The sequence below is a fragment of the Theropithecus gelada genome, chromosome 7b, assembly GCF_003255815.1.
Source record: "Theropithecus gelada isolate Dixy chromosome 7b, Tgel_1.0, whole genome shotgun sequence".
Classification (NCBI taxonomy): domain Eukaryota; kingdom Metazoa; phylum Chordata; class Mammalia; order Primates; family Cercopithecidae; genus Theropithecus; species Theropithecus gelada.
In genome coordinates, this window is record NC_037675.1 from 63,454,864 (window position 1) to 63,470,405 (window position 15,542).

At 36.3% G+C, this 15,542-nt stretch overlaps 1 protein-coding gene across 2 annotated transcripts in view; it reads left to right on the forward strand.

Annotated features, from left to right (window-relative positions):
• Positions 1-15,023, forward strand: part of SYT16 (synaptotagmin 16) — a 107,719-nt gene extending 92,696 nt beyond the window's left edge. Inside the window, exon 7 of one of the 2 annotated variants that reach the window (XM_025391982.1) lies at positions 13,706-14,115. In XM_025391982.1, coding sequence (XP_025247767.1) covers positions 13,706-14,019 — 314 coding nt within the window. In that variant the 3' untranslated portion in view covers positions 14,020-14,115. Of the gene's footprint in view, positions 1-13,705 lie in introns of both variants that reach the window. The other variant, XM_025391981.1, reaches the window with a different exon arrangement.
• Positions 15,024-15,542: the final 519 nt, after the last annotated feature.

The window sequence follows — 15,542 nt, forward strand, 5'->3', positions numbered from 1 at the left end:
TATTTAAAACCAAATAGAAAAAAAAAGGCAAGTCCTAATTTAGAAATTGATTTTATTCCAGAAGTTTAAGACTATTTGGCATTTAGTACATGATTTGCCATAGGCGTAGTGTTGCAATAAAACTTAAAATGTAACTGACATTTGTATCTTTGCAACCCATGGAATAGAAAACAATGCTGCTGTGATGCTAGGAATTAAAATAGAAACCCAATAGTGAAGACAAAAGTTTTTTGTCTCTGTAGAATGCTGGTACTTGAGGAAAAGCCAGTTTAATTAGGAAGGGATGAGAAAGTAGAAGGTTCCTTTGTGGAGCTTCTGAAAGGGACCTCTTGGAATTTTCAAGGGCTTTAGATGTCGATGGTCTTGGTTTTTCTTTATGTCTCGCTTCATTATGGCACTCACACTACTTTGACAGTTACATGGCAAGCTTGGGATACATTTTTAGTTCCCATATGGAAGAGAACAAGAGAGAGAAAGAATGAGGGGACATGAGTTTTATGAGGTAACTGAGAAGAGTTGGAAGGAAGAGGGGGAAAAGAAGAGAGGACAGGAGCCAGGAGAGGAATGGAGCTGTGAGTGGGGAAAGGCGGAGGCTGCATGCCGAGTTCACCGCTCCCCACGGCAGAGGGAGAGCCAGCGGCAGCCCGGGCCCTGCTGCAGAGTCCGCCACAGAGTCACCGCCAGCCAGGGGAGCTTGTACTACTGAGGGCCATGACATCCTGTGGTTGAGGCTTCAGTTCAGGTGCAGTTACCTCCTCCGTGACTTCAATCCTGCCCGATAGGGTGGTCATGATCACGTAAAGAATGGTTCTTAGGGAAGTGTGAAGGAAAATAGGTTGAGCCTGAGTACTGGGAACTTTTCTTCTCTTGAATATTGTTTAGGTTTTACATGTTGCTGGAAAGAGAGACAGTGGCTAGGATTTAGAAGTGAGAATCTTTTTGCCTCAAAATATATCCTAAAACAAAAGACAACTTTGAGTTAACCAACCTGACTCAGTTAGATAATCTGATATTTTTTTAAACTTTTCCTCCTAAGTAAGACAGAGGAACTGAACAAACAGTAGATGAAGTTCTTCTCCTCTGTTGGGATCTTAGAAGAAATAAACCACTGAGATAGAAACCCCCTCCCCTTCTGAGGTAAAATCCTTGGGCGAGAGGGCTCCTTACTCTGATGGACTGGAGCTAGTGGGGGCAATAATAGAAATGTGAGTCTCCGCCAGCTCCAACCAGAGCCTCCACTGCACAGCCCCCAGCATGGCTAAAATGAAAAATTTGCACAAAGTATTGGTGAGGATGTGAAGAATACATTCTTGGTGGGAGTGTAAAATGGAACAACCACTTTGGGAAAAGGCGTAGAAGTTTTTTTTATAAAACTAAACATGCACTGAGAATCTAGCAGTTACATTCTTAGGCAGTAACCTATAAGTCAAAAAAGAAAAAAAAAAGACCCATACGAGAATGTTTATAGCAGCTTTATTCATAACAGCAAAAACTAGACAGTCCTCATGCCCATCTAGAGAAGACTGAGTAAGCAAATTAAGTATACTTATATAATGGAATACTATTCAGCAATAAAAAGTAATAAAATTAAACGTAGGCATTCAACAGCACGGAGGAATCTCACAAACTTGCTGAGTTACCTACCGCTTGATTCCATTGATAAGAAATTCTGCAGTAAGCAAAACTAGTGTATAGTGGGGATAAAAGCAAAGGAGTGGTTGTGTCAGGAATGGTATTGGTGCTAGGATATACTAGGTAGGGACATGAAGAAATGTTCTGGGGTGATGGGAATATTCTGTATTTTGTTATTCTTTAAAATTTTTAATCTATATATTGATAGGGATGTGAGTTAAATGGATGTCTGCATTTGTCAGAACTTGGTGAATGGCACTGAGCTTTGTACACTTCACTATAGGTGAATTTTACCTTAAAAAAGAACTGTAAAATATTAAACTCTAGCTAATGAAATGCATGCTGAAATTTTTAGCATTGAAGAGCAACAGTGGCTACAATTAAAACAGATTAATGGATGAATAGAAAACTTAGGGTGGTGGGTGTATGGACCTCCACTGTACAATTATTTCAAATGTTCTATATGTTTTAAATTTTAGATACTGGGGAATACAATCTAGTGTGGTATGAAGTAGATCAACTGGGTCAAGTTGGTAACAATAAAATATGAATCTTAGCCATGGATAGGGACTTCTGTGGTTGGCAATACTTCTTGTTTTTTTCTTTTTTTTTTTTTTTTAATTAGCGTGACATCTCCAGATGTCACTCTATTTCCCTAGATAAACCTTGGATCAGAAAGATGGGGTACTGGCCGGGCTGAGTGGTTCATGCCTGTAATCCTAGCACTTTGGGAGGCTGAGGCGGGCAGATCACCTGAGGTCAGGAGTTTGAGACCAGCCTGGTCAAGTGGTGAAACCCCATGTCTACTAAAAATAAACTGGGCATGGTGGCAGGTGCCTGAAATCCCAGCTACTTGGGAGGCTGAGGCAGAAGAATTGCTGGAACCCAGGGGGTGGAGGTTGCAGTGTGCCAAGATCGCACCACTGCATTCCAACCTGGGCCACAGAGCGAGACTCCGTCTCAAAAAAAAAAAAAAAAAAAAAAAAGATGGGGTACTGAGCATCTGACCCTGAGGGCATCTTCTATAGTGTCCTCCATAAACCACATCCATCACAAGGGAAAGTATTTGGCTGGGCATTTCTTCTTTTCTAACTTCATTTTTCTATATCTATCTGTCTGTCAATCATCTTTTGGTGAAAAAGCCCGTGTTATAAAGTGTTGTGATTTTTAAAAAAAATTCCTATAGGTGGGCTAAGAAAGATAAAATAGGCTATTTGGAAATTACTGTAACTAGCTGATAGAATCTATTTATAAGCAATATATAAGTGCAGTAGCAGCATGAACTTATCCTAGTGCAAATCAAGTAACAATGTGCCAAACATCACTCCAGCCATTTTCAAGGTCATGTCTCATTTAGTACATGTGGTCAGTGTTCAAAACTATTATTGCTATTAAGATGGTATAGAGTAGTCTACAAATCTTCTGATGGCAAATGATAACTCCAAGTCTGTCCCTGGCTAATGGTCCAGATGGAAAAACAGTGTATAGTGTCTAGCAGACATCTGAAATCCTGATGTACATTTATAAATGCTTTTGGAAAAGTTAGCAGTAAGAGATAGAAACATTTGATTATCTTTTGAATTTGCCTTCACGGGAAAGCAATTCAATAACAACTTAGCAGCTCTATTCTGTTCTTCTCCTAGTCCTGCTATCCAACTGCTGCATGGCCTCAACATTTGATTTAACCCCTCTGAATTACATTTTCCTTATTAAATGAGGTTAACAAGCTAGTGTTAAAGATATACTGCTATGTTTCAAAACAGTTAGCTATTGTGTTGACAGGTTCTCTTTCTCCATCTTCATCTTTGCTATGTCTCCTTCTACAGTGTGCTACTGCAATGTGTATATATGTGTATATGTACACATATAACGGTCCTTGTCAAAAACTATCATTAAGATGTTCCCTCCAGTTAAAAACAAGTTCCCCAGCTTCTCAGCATGTGCATGATTAGCCACACATGATAATTACACCCCAAATGATAATACTTAACAGCAGCGGCAGCATATTAACCTTGTTAGGCACTCACAATAGCAGAGACTACAGGAAAGAAAAACAAGCAAATCAAGCTCCCTCATGTTTTGTGTGAAGAAAAAGTGGGATTCAGAAAGTGTGCTCTACAAACAGAGTGCAGGGAAAAAAAGACTCAGTGAAAATGAACATATATGAGACATATGACCTTCTTTGAGAATCCTGGTCCAGTTTTTGTTAAATATAGTGTATTAAGAGTCACTCTCTGCTCAGAATCATGGCCATTTCATATGAAAATTTAGATGAGGCACTAACTTATTGAATGCATAGGTGATATTCCTTTTTCTACATTAACTCATTTAATTCTCACAATGATATCAAAATTAAAAAATATTAAAAGCAATAGGAAAGAAAAGATAGTTACTATGGTGTATTAGTCTGTTTTTATGCTGTTGATAAAGACATACCTAAGACTGGGTAATTTATAAAGTAAAAGAGGTTTAATGGACTCACAGTTCCACGTGACTGGGGAGGCCTCACAATAATGATGGAAGGTGAAAGGCACGTCTTACATGGCAGCAGACAAAAGAGAACTTGTGCAGGGAAACTCCCCTTTATAAAACCATCAGATCTCATGAGATTTATTCACTATCATGAGAACAGCACAGGAAAGACCCACCCCCATGATTCAGTTACCTCCCACCGGGTACCTCCCACAACATGTGGGAATTGTGGGAGCCACAATTCTAGATGAGATTTGGCTGGGGACACAGCCAAACCATATCACATGGTATGTCAATTATATTGCAATAAAGATGTTAAAAAACCCAGTTACCTACAGAAGAATCACAGTAAGACTGAGGACAGACCTTTTAACAACATTAATAGAAACCAGAGGACAATGGGAAAGAATATCAAAGTATTGGGAGAAAAATACTCAGCGTTTTGTTCCCCGAGTGAAGGAAAAATAAAGATGTTTTCCACAAATTTGAAAGAGTTTTTCATTAGAAAAAACAACTAAATGATGCATTTCAGGAAGAAAGCAATTGGAAGTAGTGAGAAGCAAGAAGGAAGAATGAACAAATAAATTGGCTAACATGTAAGTAAATATAAGCCTGCATGGATTGCATAAAGCAAAAACAGAAGCACTAGGAAAAATGACTAATATTGGGGGTAGTACCACAAAGTGGCAATAAAATTCTAGGCAGAAATTACATAAATATGGGAAAGAGAGAGAGACTTCAGATGATTTTTGACAAGGCTGCCGAGACCATTCAAAGGGAAAAGGATAGTCTATTCAACCAATGGTGCTACAAAAAGTGGATCTCAACCTGCAAACGAATGAAGTTGGATCCTTACCTAACACCATATATAAAAATGAACTCAAAATGGATGAAAGACCTAAATATAACACCTAAAACTATAAAACTCTTTGAAGAAAACATAGGGCAAAAACTTTATGACCTTGGATTTGGCAGTGATTTCTTGGATATGACAACAAATGCATAGGCAATAAAATTAAATATAGACAATTGGACTTCATGTAAGTTCAAAAATTTTGTGCATCAAAACATAATAAATAGACCACCCATAGAATGGGAGAAAATATTTGCAAATTATATATCTGATAACAAACTAATATCCAGAATATATAGAGAACTCCTAAAACTCAACAACAAAACAATGTGAGTTTAAAAAACGGATTAAAGACTTGAGTAGACATTCCTCCAAAGTTGATATATAAATGGCCAATAGAAATATGAAAAAATGCTCAAAATCATTAATCATCAGGAAAATGCAAATCAAAACTACAGTGAGATACCACCGCACACCCATTAGAATGGCTACTATAACACACACACACACACACACACACACAATAACAAGCGTTAATGAGAATGTGGAAAAATTGGAGCCCTTGTCCATTACTGGTAGGAATGTAAAATAGTACAGCTCCTGTGGAAAATAGAATGGCAGTTCCTGAAAAGATGAAAAATAGGATCACCATATAACCCAGCAAATCCCTTTGTGGGTATGTACTCCAAGGAATTGCAAGCAGGGTCTTAAAGAGAAATTTGTACACCCATGTTCATAGCACCATTATTCCCTATAGCTAAAATGTGGAAGCAGCCTAAGTATCCATTGAGGGATTAATGTATGAGCAAATGTGGTATATACATAGAAGGAATACTATTCAGCCTTAAAAAGGAAAACAATTCTGACATATGCTGCAATATGTATGAACCTTGAGGACATTATGCTAAGTGAAATAAGCCAGTCACAAAAAGATAAGCACTGTATGATTCCAATTATATGAGGTATTTAGAGTAGGAAAAAAATCATAAAAGCCAGTAGAATGGTGGTTGCCAGGGGGTGGAGGAGAGGGAAATGGGGAGTTATCATTTAATGGATATGGAGTCTCAGTTTTTACAAGATGAAAAGAGTTCTGGAGATGGATGGTAGTGATGTTGTACAACATTATGAATGTATTTAATACCACTGAAATGTACACTTAAATATGTTAAAATAGTAAATTTTGTTATATGTATTTTAACACAATTTTTAAAAATTGAAAATAAAAAACCACTGGAGAGAGATCAGAGGATATTGCAAAACCAGGTTATGAGTAAGACATATGAGAGCTGGATGTTTAGACTGATGTTGCTTCAAGGAAAAGAAATGCTAGTATTAAAATGAAGAGATTAGGAGGCTGTATGTATGTGGGAGCAGGGAGTTTATAGGAAATCTCTGTACCTTCTGCTCAATTTTGTTAAGAAATTAAAACTGTTCTAAAAAATAAAATCTATTTAAAAAATTAAGAGATTTAAAAATAGAAGAGTAGAGATTTTGATTAATTTTAGACATTAAACCAAGTGAACATATTAAAATTTTAATATTTTAAACCAATGGAATAAATGAGAATAAAGCAAATGTAACCAATTCAGTAGAAAGCAGAGAAAATATTTTTTAAAGTGTAGAAAAATGCATGATAAATAGAAAGCACAAACCAAACAGTGAATATATGTCAAAATATATGAATAGTCATAATAAATATAAAGGGACAAAAATTGCTATGTGAAAGATAGATATAAGATTAGATTAAGGTCTCTCTCTTTTTCCTAGTCTCTGTCTGCCCCATTTCCTCACACTGCCTCATAGTAAAAGCACACTACAGTTTATACTGGGTTCGCCTAGCTTTATAATATATAAGGAAGGAAACCATTAATTACCAAAGAATTGGGCTTAGCTCAGGAACGCAACAATGATTTAATATTAGGAAAATCTGCTAGTGTAATTCGCCATTTTAACTGGTTTATGAGAAAGCCTTATGGTTATAACAGTAGATGCAAATAGAAGCTTTTGATTAAAAAATAAAATTTTTGAAAACATTATGATTATCTCAATAGATGCAAAAAGTTGCTTTTAGCAAAATGCACTCTTCATTACTGACAAAAATCTTAGCAGATGTGTAATAGAAGATGTATTAATATAGACTAGGCTATGATGCATCTTGTAAGATATATTAATATAGACTAGGCTATGACGACTAAACCCTGCTGACTCAGGGGCTTCGCACAGCAAAAGCTTATTTCTCCTTTGCATTACAGTCCGAAGTAGTTATGTGACTCTTCTCTAAACTGTAACTCAGGCATATAGGCACTCCCCGTTTACTGAGATGATGATATTCAAAATATGGCCTCCATTGTTGCCATAGAAAGGGAAAATACAACATGGGAGATTTCTTGCTTGGGTGGGAGTTGTTGAATATAACCGTGATTGAAGGTGACATTTATCACTTCTCATATTCCATTTTCAGAACTCAGTCATATGGCTCAGATAATTCAAATCTGGTGTAAAGATCATACCCTTAATTTGATATTTGACCCGAATTAAATGTCACATTATTCACCTGAGAAAGTTTACTGGGCCTTTGTGGCTCAAACCCTTTTAAAATCTCTTTCTTCAGAGATCCGGAATCAATCAACTCTTCCAGCCAGGTCTGAATTTCTGTATTTTCTCTTTTTTCTTGTATACTGGTCAGTTCTTTCCCAAGCTTAACTTTTCCCCTCTTCCCCCTAAATGCAGCCAGTAGTACTGAATACATACTTCTAACATTCCATTTTTCAATTTCTTTTTTTAGAGCAAAAAACTCATTAGGCACATGTTCTTTATTCTAAATTATAGCCGGTGGAAGTTTTACCATCTCATAATATGCATTATGGATCTTCACTGTTATATCCTCTGATATTAGTTTATTTATTACCTGATACCCAACTTCTAGACCAATCTCCAATCTTATTTTATTTTATTTTATTTTATTTTATTTCTATGATAGCAACTTTCCAGTTCAGGTTAGCAATTACTGTTATCAGTCACATATTTTCAGGAAAATAGCAAATATTCTAGGTATGTTTGATCAGAAGTTACTATCAGGTTTAAACATTGGAAGACAAGGGAGTAAAGATCAGGAAGATGGTTTTCAGGAAGTTCAGGAGTATAAGGCATCACAGGAGAGATGTCAATAGGCTCTGAACTGTTTGCACACGGGACAGGTGATTTTTTATAGGGATCTTTGATCAATATCATTCTCATCTACTAATGACAACTGTGGGCAGAATTTTTTCATTGTCATCTTCTAATGCCTACACATGCCTGCAACTGGTTCTAGAGTACTGGGGCTCACTCTCCTTCTACTTTCCTGTCTCTTGTCGATAGCTGTCTTTAGTGGAACCTTACTGATAAGAGATTAGGGGAATGCAGTTTTAAGGGTTTATATCTTTCACCTAGGAAAGATCTTAGAATGGTGGATCTGGTAGTAAATATCAATAACTAATAATGTGGTACAGAAAGAAACTTGCTCAACTTGACAGTAGATATTTTAAGGAAATCTATGTCAATTATCATTCTTAATCCTCAAATCCCTTTATAGTCAAAAGCAAAAGGATTCCCACCAGCAGTTTTGTTTACTGTTAGACTGGAAGCTTGAGACAGTTCAGTATAATAAGCAAAATAAATAAACATTTAAAGATTGAAAGGAAGAAATGAAGCTGCCATTATTTGTAGAAAATCTGATTATCAACGTTAAAAATAAATGAAAATCCATAAAGTAATATTTCTTATATAAAATCAGTTGTGTTATAATACATCAGCAACAATCAGAAAGTAGAGCTTTAAAATGTTACTATTTATAATAGGAACAAAATATCTAAGATACCAAAAGATAATAAAAGATGGATATGAAAATTATAGGAAAACAACAGAACTTTATGAAAGATACAAAGAGAAACTATACACACACAAGCACACACACATCTATATATACTGTGTTCATTAGCAAGAACATTCCATATTGTAAAAACAACAGTGTTTTTCCCAAATTATATGTCCAGTACAATACCAATCAGAATCCCAAGTGTTTCTTAGTATTTTTGTTTTAGTTAGTATTTTTTAATCTTGTTTTGTTTTTTACAGAGCTTGGCAAACTCATTCTAAAATTCATATGCAAGAGCCAATTAAACCAAACAAGAGAGTAGAATAACTAAAATAGCTTTTAAAAAGATGGTAGAGGGATTATCCCTAGCAGATATCAAGACATGTTATAAAATGATGATAATAAATATTGTCAGACTTAGGGGAAGACACTGAAGCTTGGAAACTTGATATTTGACAGACATGGTATTACAAATTAGTGGGGAGATAATAGATTATTTAATGAATAATCCTTCCAATATAGAAAAAAATTTCTATCCCTACCTCACACTACATGCAAAGCTCAATTACAACTGTATTAAAGATCAAATGTGAAAAACAAGATCTTAAGATTCAGAAGATAATGTGGGAGACTATTGAGTTTGGGTAGGGTTTCTTTAAAAAAGCATCAACTTAAGACACCAATAAACCTGACTCCACAAAAATTTAAAATATTTGTACTACAAATGACTATAAATGAAGCTGAAAGGCAGGTAGAAGGTAGTAGCAATTAAGACAACTAGCAAAGATTTTGTGTCTAGAATTTGTAAAGAGCACAGTCATTCACTTCTAGGTATATCTAGGGAAATTTTTGAATATTGGTATAATGCAAAATAGAGAAAAACATTCACTGAAATCTTTTTAACTTTTGGTAATTATAAGGAATTAAATGTTCATTAACAGAATGAAAAAATGAATTATAATTTATTAATACACTGGAACATTACACACAGAAGATAAAGTAAATGAATCACATATATGTATACATAGAGATAACATAAAAAATTATAAATTAAATAAGTTTTAGAAAGACATACACTACAATGTTAAATTTTTTAATGTGCAAAATTCTATTAAATATAGTTTGGACACCTATATTTACATCTATTTATATATTGAAAGTTTAAATACATATATGGAAATGACAAACTCCAAATCCAACATAGTAGTTACCTTTGTTGAGAAAAGAAGTTGGACAGGATCCCAAAGAGGGATGCTAAAGAATCTTCAATTGCAATGTTTTATTTCTTAAAAATCAATAAAAAGGCAGAAACATTGGTAGCATATATGACAAATTCTAAATACCCTGTCAGTTTGTGTGATATTATTTTTTATTTTCATATGTTTAAAATCATTTATACATATTAATACATTAAAAGTGAAAGTTAAATGGCCAAATTCCTTTCCTTTGCCCTGTATCCCAGACATTCATAGTTCCTCTGACCCCAAGGCCAAGACTCAGCTCAGCAATTGGTAGAAAATTATTCTGCAAATGGGTAGGTATTTTGTGAGGGCTATTTAACTAATGGGTACCATGTTGTTTCTTTGGAAAAATGCCTTCTGAGTTCCAAATGACATACTTTTGTGCCATAATTTGGGGATTATGTACTATTATAAACATTGTAGTACAAGTGGCATCTTCCTTTAGCAAGAAAAAGGCAAGTGACTAGTAAAACAGTTGACAGGGCTGTCAAGGGATTATGACCCATTCAGTGTTTTGCTAATGGTTCTGAGTTGCTAAAGATACTATAAAGCTTTCTGAATCACCACCAGAAAAGAAATATTGCTCAGCATTGTTTCGTAGCCACGATTACCAGTTTCCAAAGATTAAAACAGAGCTTATTTAAATGGCATATTTACTTAGCTAGAGTCTTTCTCCATTCATTCTGACTGATGTTAATCAGAGTAAGTCACTGAACCCCAAAAGACCCTGGTCATGCCCCCCAACTATTCCATAGAAGCTGAATTTCCTGGGCACAGCCTCTGCACTGGAAGTTAAGAAGTAGGTGCATTCTTAGTGTTAATAGAAGTTTCCCTTTTGAACTAGGACAATGAACATTTTCCTTCCTTTTGTCTGGTGTCTTCAGACTGGATTGCTTATAAGATTATTATTATTTCTCTTGTTATGCACATACAATCCAACTTCTGTGATAGTAATTTGGTAGTAAGTGGCCTTTCTCGTAATTAGAAAATAATCTTATGGCAGGATAAAGCTTGAAATTGCTCTCTCTGTGAAATGAGCATGCTTTTGTTTGCAAGATTAACTCAATTCCCACTGCTATACCTGGCAGCAGAATTGCCCAATCAGTTTGGTGACTGGATTGAACTTTTTCTACAGGAATCATGTAGCTATGCAGCTTCTGAAACACAAATCCACTCCCTCATTGTTGGTTTTCTGACAGCTTTTTCTGTAGAACAGTTTGAAAAGAAGAGAGCCCTGTTTCTGAGACAGAGAAGTGTTTTCACACCTGAAGTGTAATTTCACACCTTGTGTTTCTCAGCAGATAAGTGCATAAAATAACACATCAAACTGGAATAGAAAAAGATCAACATAGAAAGAAAACTGCAGGTTGTAATTTGTTTCCTATCTTACAATGCTCTTGGAGAGAACAGTAAATTGCAGAGATCTGCGTTTAAGCTTTAAAAAGTTTGACTGGTCGTTAGGTGGGAAAATGAGCAATAACACTAACCAGCTTGCGGCGTGCATTGAACAGAATGTACAGAATGATAGAATTTGGGAAACACCCTAACATTTTGTTTTTTTAGGAGAATAATGTGCGTGTGTTAGTAGTAAAATTTGTAGGTAAAGGTCAAGACATTTATAAATTGATTTTAATAAAAATGTAATTGAGGAGATAATTATTTTATGATGGTTCCATTCAGGAACTTTAGCAAAAGAAGACCATGTTGGTAAAATTTGAATGCTTTCTTTCCTTTCTGTAATGATGCTAGTCACTGTTTTCTGGCATTCTAGTGGAGGGGTTCTACAATGAAGAGGTTTAGCTTCATTGCACAAGTTTGAAAACTTCAGACCGAAAGAAAAAGAAAGTTGAGCTTCCTGACTAGGCATGAACATTCATTACAAAATATTTACTGAAGGTCTAGCACACGGTAGGCACAAGCTAAGCATCGGGGTACAGTGGTTAATACGGCAATCCCTCTGTCTACCATTGGAAAACTGCATCTTTGCAGACAAGTAAATAGGCAGTGATAATACTGGTGGTAAGTGCTGAAACAGGCTAAAACTAGGTTTTAGTGGAGACTATAAGAGGGTTATCTGAACTGGTGGGAGTGAGAGAAAAAGGTCAAAAAGGTCAGCAAATATTCCCAGATAAAGTGATATCCAAACTGAACGCAATGAACAAAAGTCATATGAGGCTGAATATTGGTCCGGATGACAGAGCACGGGGAGCATGTACAGATGAGAAAGAGAAAAAGAACAAATTGGGTTGGAGGAGGGGAGGAGGTTCAATGCAGTAGAATGCAGCGTATAATGGCAGCAGTGGTAAGCAATGAGACTAGAAGATAGGGTCAAAGAAGAAAGTCTACACCAAGAAATTGAGCTTTTATCTTGAGACTAGTGGGAAGTACTGAAGACTTAGTTTGTGTTTATTAGTGAGAGTGACATGGCCGGATCTGTATTTTACAGAGATTGCTCTGGGAGTCCCCTGACTAGGAGGTCAGTGAGGAAACGTGAGGTAATATAGGTGAGAAATGCTGGCGACCTGAGCTTACAGTGTACACAGAGTTCAGAGGCACTGGGGATGGAAAGAAGTGGGTAGATTTGGGAACCGTTTGAGAGGTAGAATCAACAGAACGTGGTGACTGATTGGGTGAACTGGGAATGAGGAAGTCAGTCTTGTGAAAAATGAAGTCCTGATTTCTGACTTGGATAATTTGGTGAATGATGCTACTGTTCACAGGGATAGGGAACACTGGAACAGCAAATGTTTAGAGTTGGGGGCATATTGAGTGTGAGACGAGTGTAGGATTTCAAGAGAAGAAGTGTAGTATTCAGTTGAATCTTGAGTTTGGGAGAGAAGTTGAGGCCAGACCTATGGACTTGGTAGATGTCATTGAAAATATGGGAGTGGATGAGATGATCCAAAGGATATGTAGACAGCCTGGGCAACATAGGGAGACCCTATTTCTACATAAAAATTTAAAATTAGCTGGGCACGATGGTGCATGCCTCTAGTTCCAGCTACTCAGGAGGTTGATGAGGTAGGATCACTTTGGGCCCAGAAGTCAAAGCTGGAGTGAGCTGTGATCATGCCACCGCACCCCAGCCTGGGCAACAGAGCAAGACCATGTCTGTCTGTCTCTCTCTCTCTTTCTCTCTCTCTCTCTCTCTCTCTCACACACACACACACATACATACACACACTTACGAATATGTAGAGAATGAGAAAAGAATTCTCCAATTCAGGCATAAAATAGCAATTTGACTATGAAAAAAATCATGTAGAGCAAAATGTGTATATTTATCTTGTTACATAAATAAATGTAGATGAAGAACTGTGCCTGCCCACAAACACCATTGCACATATGCCTGTGTACGTATGTATACGCCCTGTGCACGAAGAGGTACTAATGAACATCAGCAATGTGTGCTGGATAGTGAGCCACATGAAACATTAGGCACTCCAGGTAATAATTCCCTTCCTTAATAATCCATGCAAGCTGTGTTGCCCAACAGCAAGAACCAGGCTTAAGGATACTGATCAGTATGTTGAAAGGAGAAATGTGTAGCCCATATAAATGTTATGACTAGTCCAGCCAAACAGAGAGCACTAATGTTTCTTACCATTCCCACCCCACCCTTTTTTTTTTTTTTTTTTTTTTTTGTCTTAGATACATATGGAAAACTCTTTCTCCTCAATTCTGTGGGTCAAGAGATGTCCCGTTGCAAGACGTCCATTCGGCGTGGTCAGCCCAATCCTGTCTATAAGGAGACCTTTGTCTTCCAGGTGGCCCTCTTTCAGCTGTCTGATGTCACGTTGATGATTTCCGTTTATAACAGGCGTACTATGAAGCGTAAAGAGATGATTGGCTGGATTGCCCTGGGCCAGAACAGCAGTGGAGAGGAGGAACAAGATCATTGGGAGGAGATGAAGGAAACCAAAGGCCAGCAGATATGCAGATGGCACACTTTGTTGGAATCCTAGGTTTGCTAACCTGCATTTGTGTGCTGTGTCCACCTTGGTTACCTGTGTTGCTGTCTACTGACACCAAGTCAGTGTGTCCTGGCAAGGGTTTCAGGGTTTCAAAAACAGATTCCACTAACCCCTAGGACATTGTGAGTGGGAGTTTTGGGTTTCTCAATGGTTTGATTTGGATTTAAATATTGTAATTTTAAAAACACCCATACACAGTGAAGTGTCCATATGGAAAATGTCAGACCACAATTGAGACCACTGATGAGTTAATTTGTGCCAATAGATCATTGAATTTAGGTTCAGGGTATGGGGTGAAGCTTCTTCTGCTGTCTCTGTTTGCTTAAAGAGTAACCTGAGATTGCAAGGGAGCTGTTAAATGCTACTATTTGCAACCATTTAGGTGGATGAATCAGAATTTTCTTAATATGGTACAAAAAACTCCAAAATATAGAAATGAATCAGATGCTGAGCCTCATAGAAGAATCTAACTCTAATCCATAAACTCTTATTTCACATTTTTCTCTTTATCAAAGAACCTATTTACCTAATGAGTAAATATTATAAACTTGCACTTTTAAAATAAATTTGTATTAATACCTCTTTTATCTTATATTTTGTGGTTTCTATGAGATTTGGTTAGATGAATCATTTTGAAGCAAGAAAAGAGTTCAGAAACTACTGTTTTAAGACAACTTGTCTCCTTTTGAATATGTAAGATTTCAAAGTTGTAACTTTCAAGGTTTTTATGCTGTCTTTCTCACCCAGTAAGTTCTTACAGAATAAGAAGAAAACAAAAAACAAGACTATTTCAGTCATAGATTTATTGATTTTTCTGATTCTGGTGTTCTTTTGGATTATACTTTTTCTATGTTCAATTATATATACTCATATATTAATATTTTGAATGTACTGCATGTAAATCATGCTCTTTTTAAATTGAGTATTTTCCATCACTAGAGCATAGTAAATTGTACACTGTGGGTCTTTAATAAATATTGATTTGATTGACTCTTCAAAGTGAACATGTTATAATACCTGTGAATGGAGAAATATTTTCAGCTTGTGTGGAATAACATTAAGTTTTTCTTTGAGCATTTGAAGTGCCTATAACTGTCATTTTTTATGGCATTTGCAGCAACATATATTAGTCACTACTTGCAGTCTGGGCATGTGCCACTCAGAACACTGATCTTGTATGGTTATGAGCATGGGATTTTACTTGTGACTTACTTTTACATATTTGTGCAGTGCATGTTTATTTTCCTTATTCTTAGGTCTGGGCCCTTAATTTCAATTACTTTAAATTGGCTTTAATAAAAAAATAGGGAAAGAATGTATGTACATTTAATCCCTGCGCTCAATGTGCAGCTCTTCTGAGCAATTGCTCAGTCACCTATTTTTAGTTTCTATGTTTCATTGTGGACTTTTTCCTGTCTGTGGGAAGAGTGATAGCTAGTGATGGCTGTATACAGTTAAAAACACATAACTCCTCCTCAGCTCCACGTTTTGACAGATTGTAAGCGTAGGCTGTA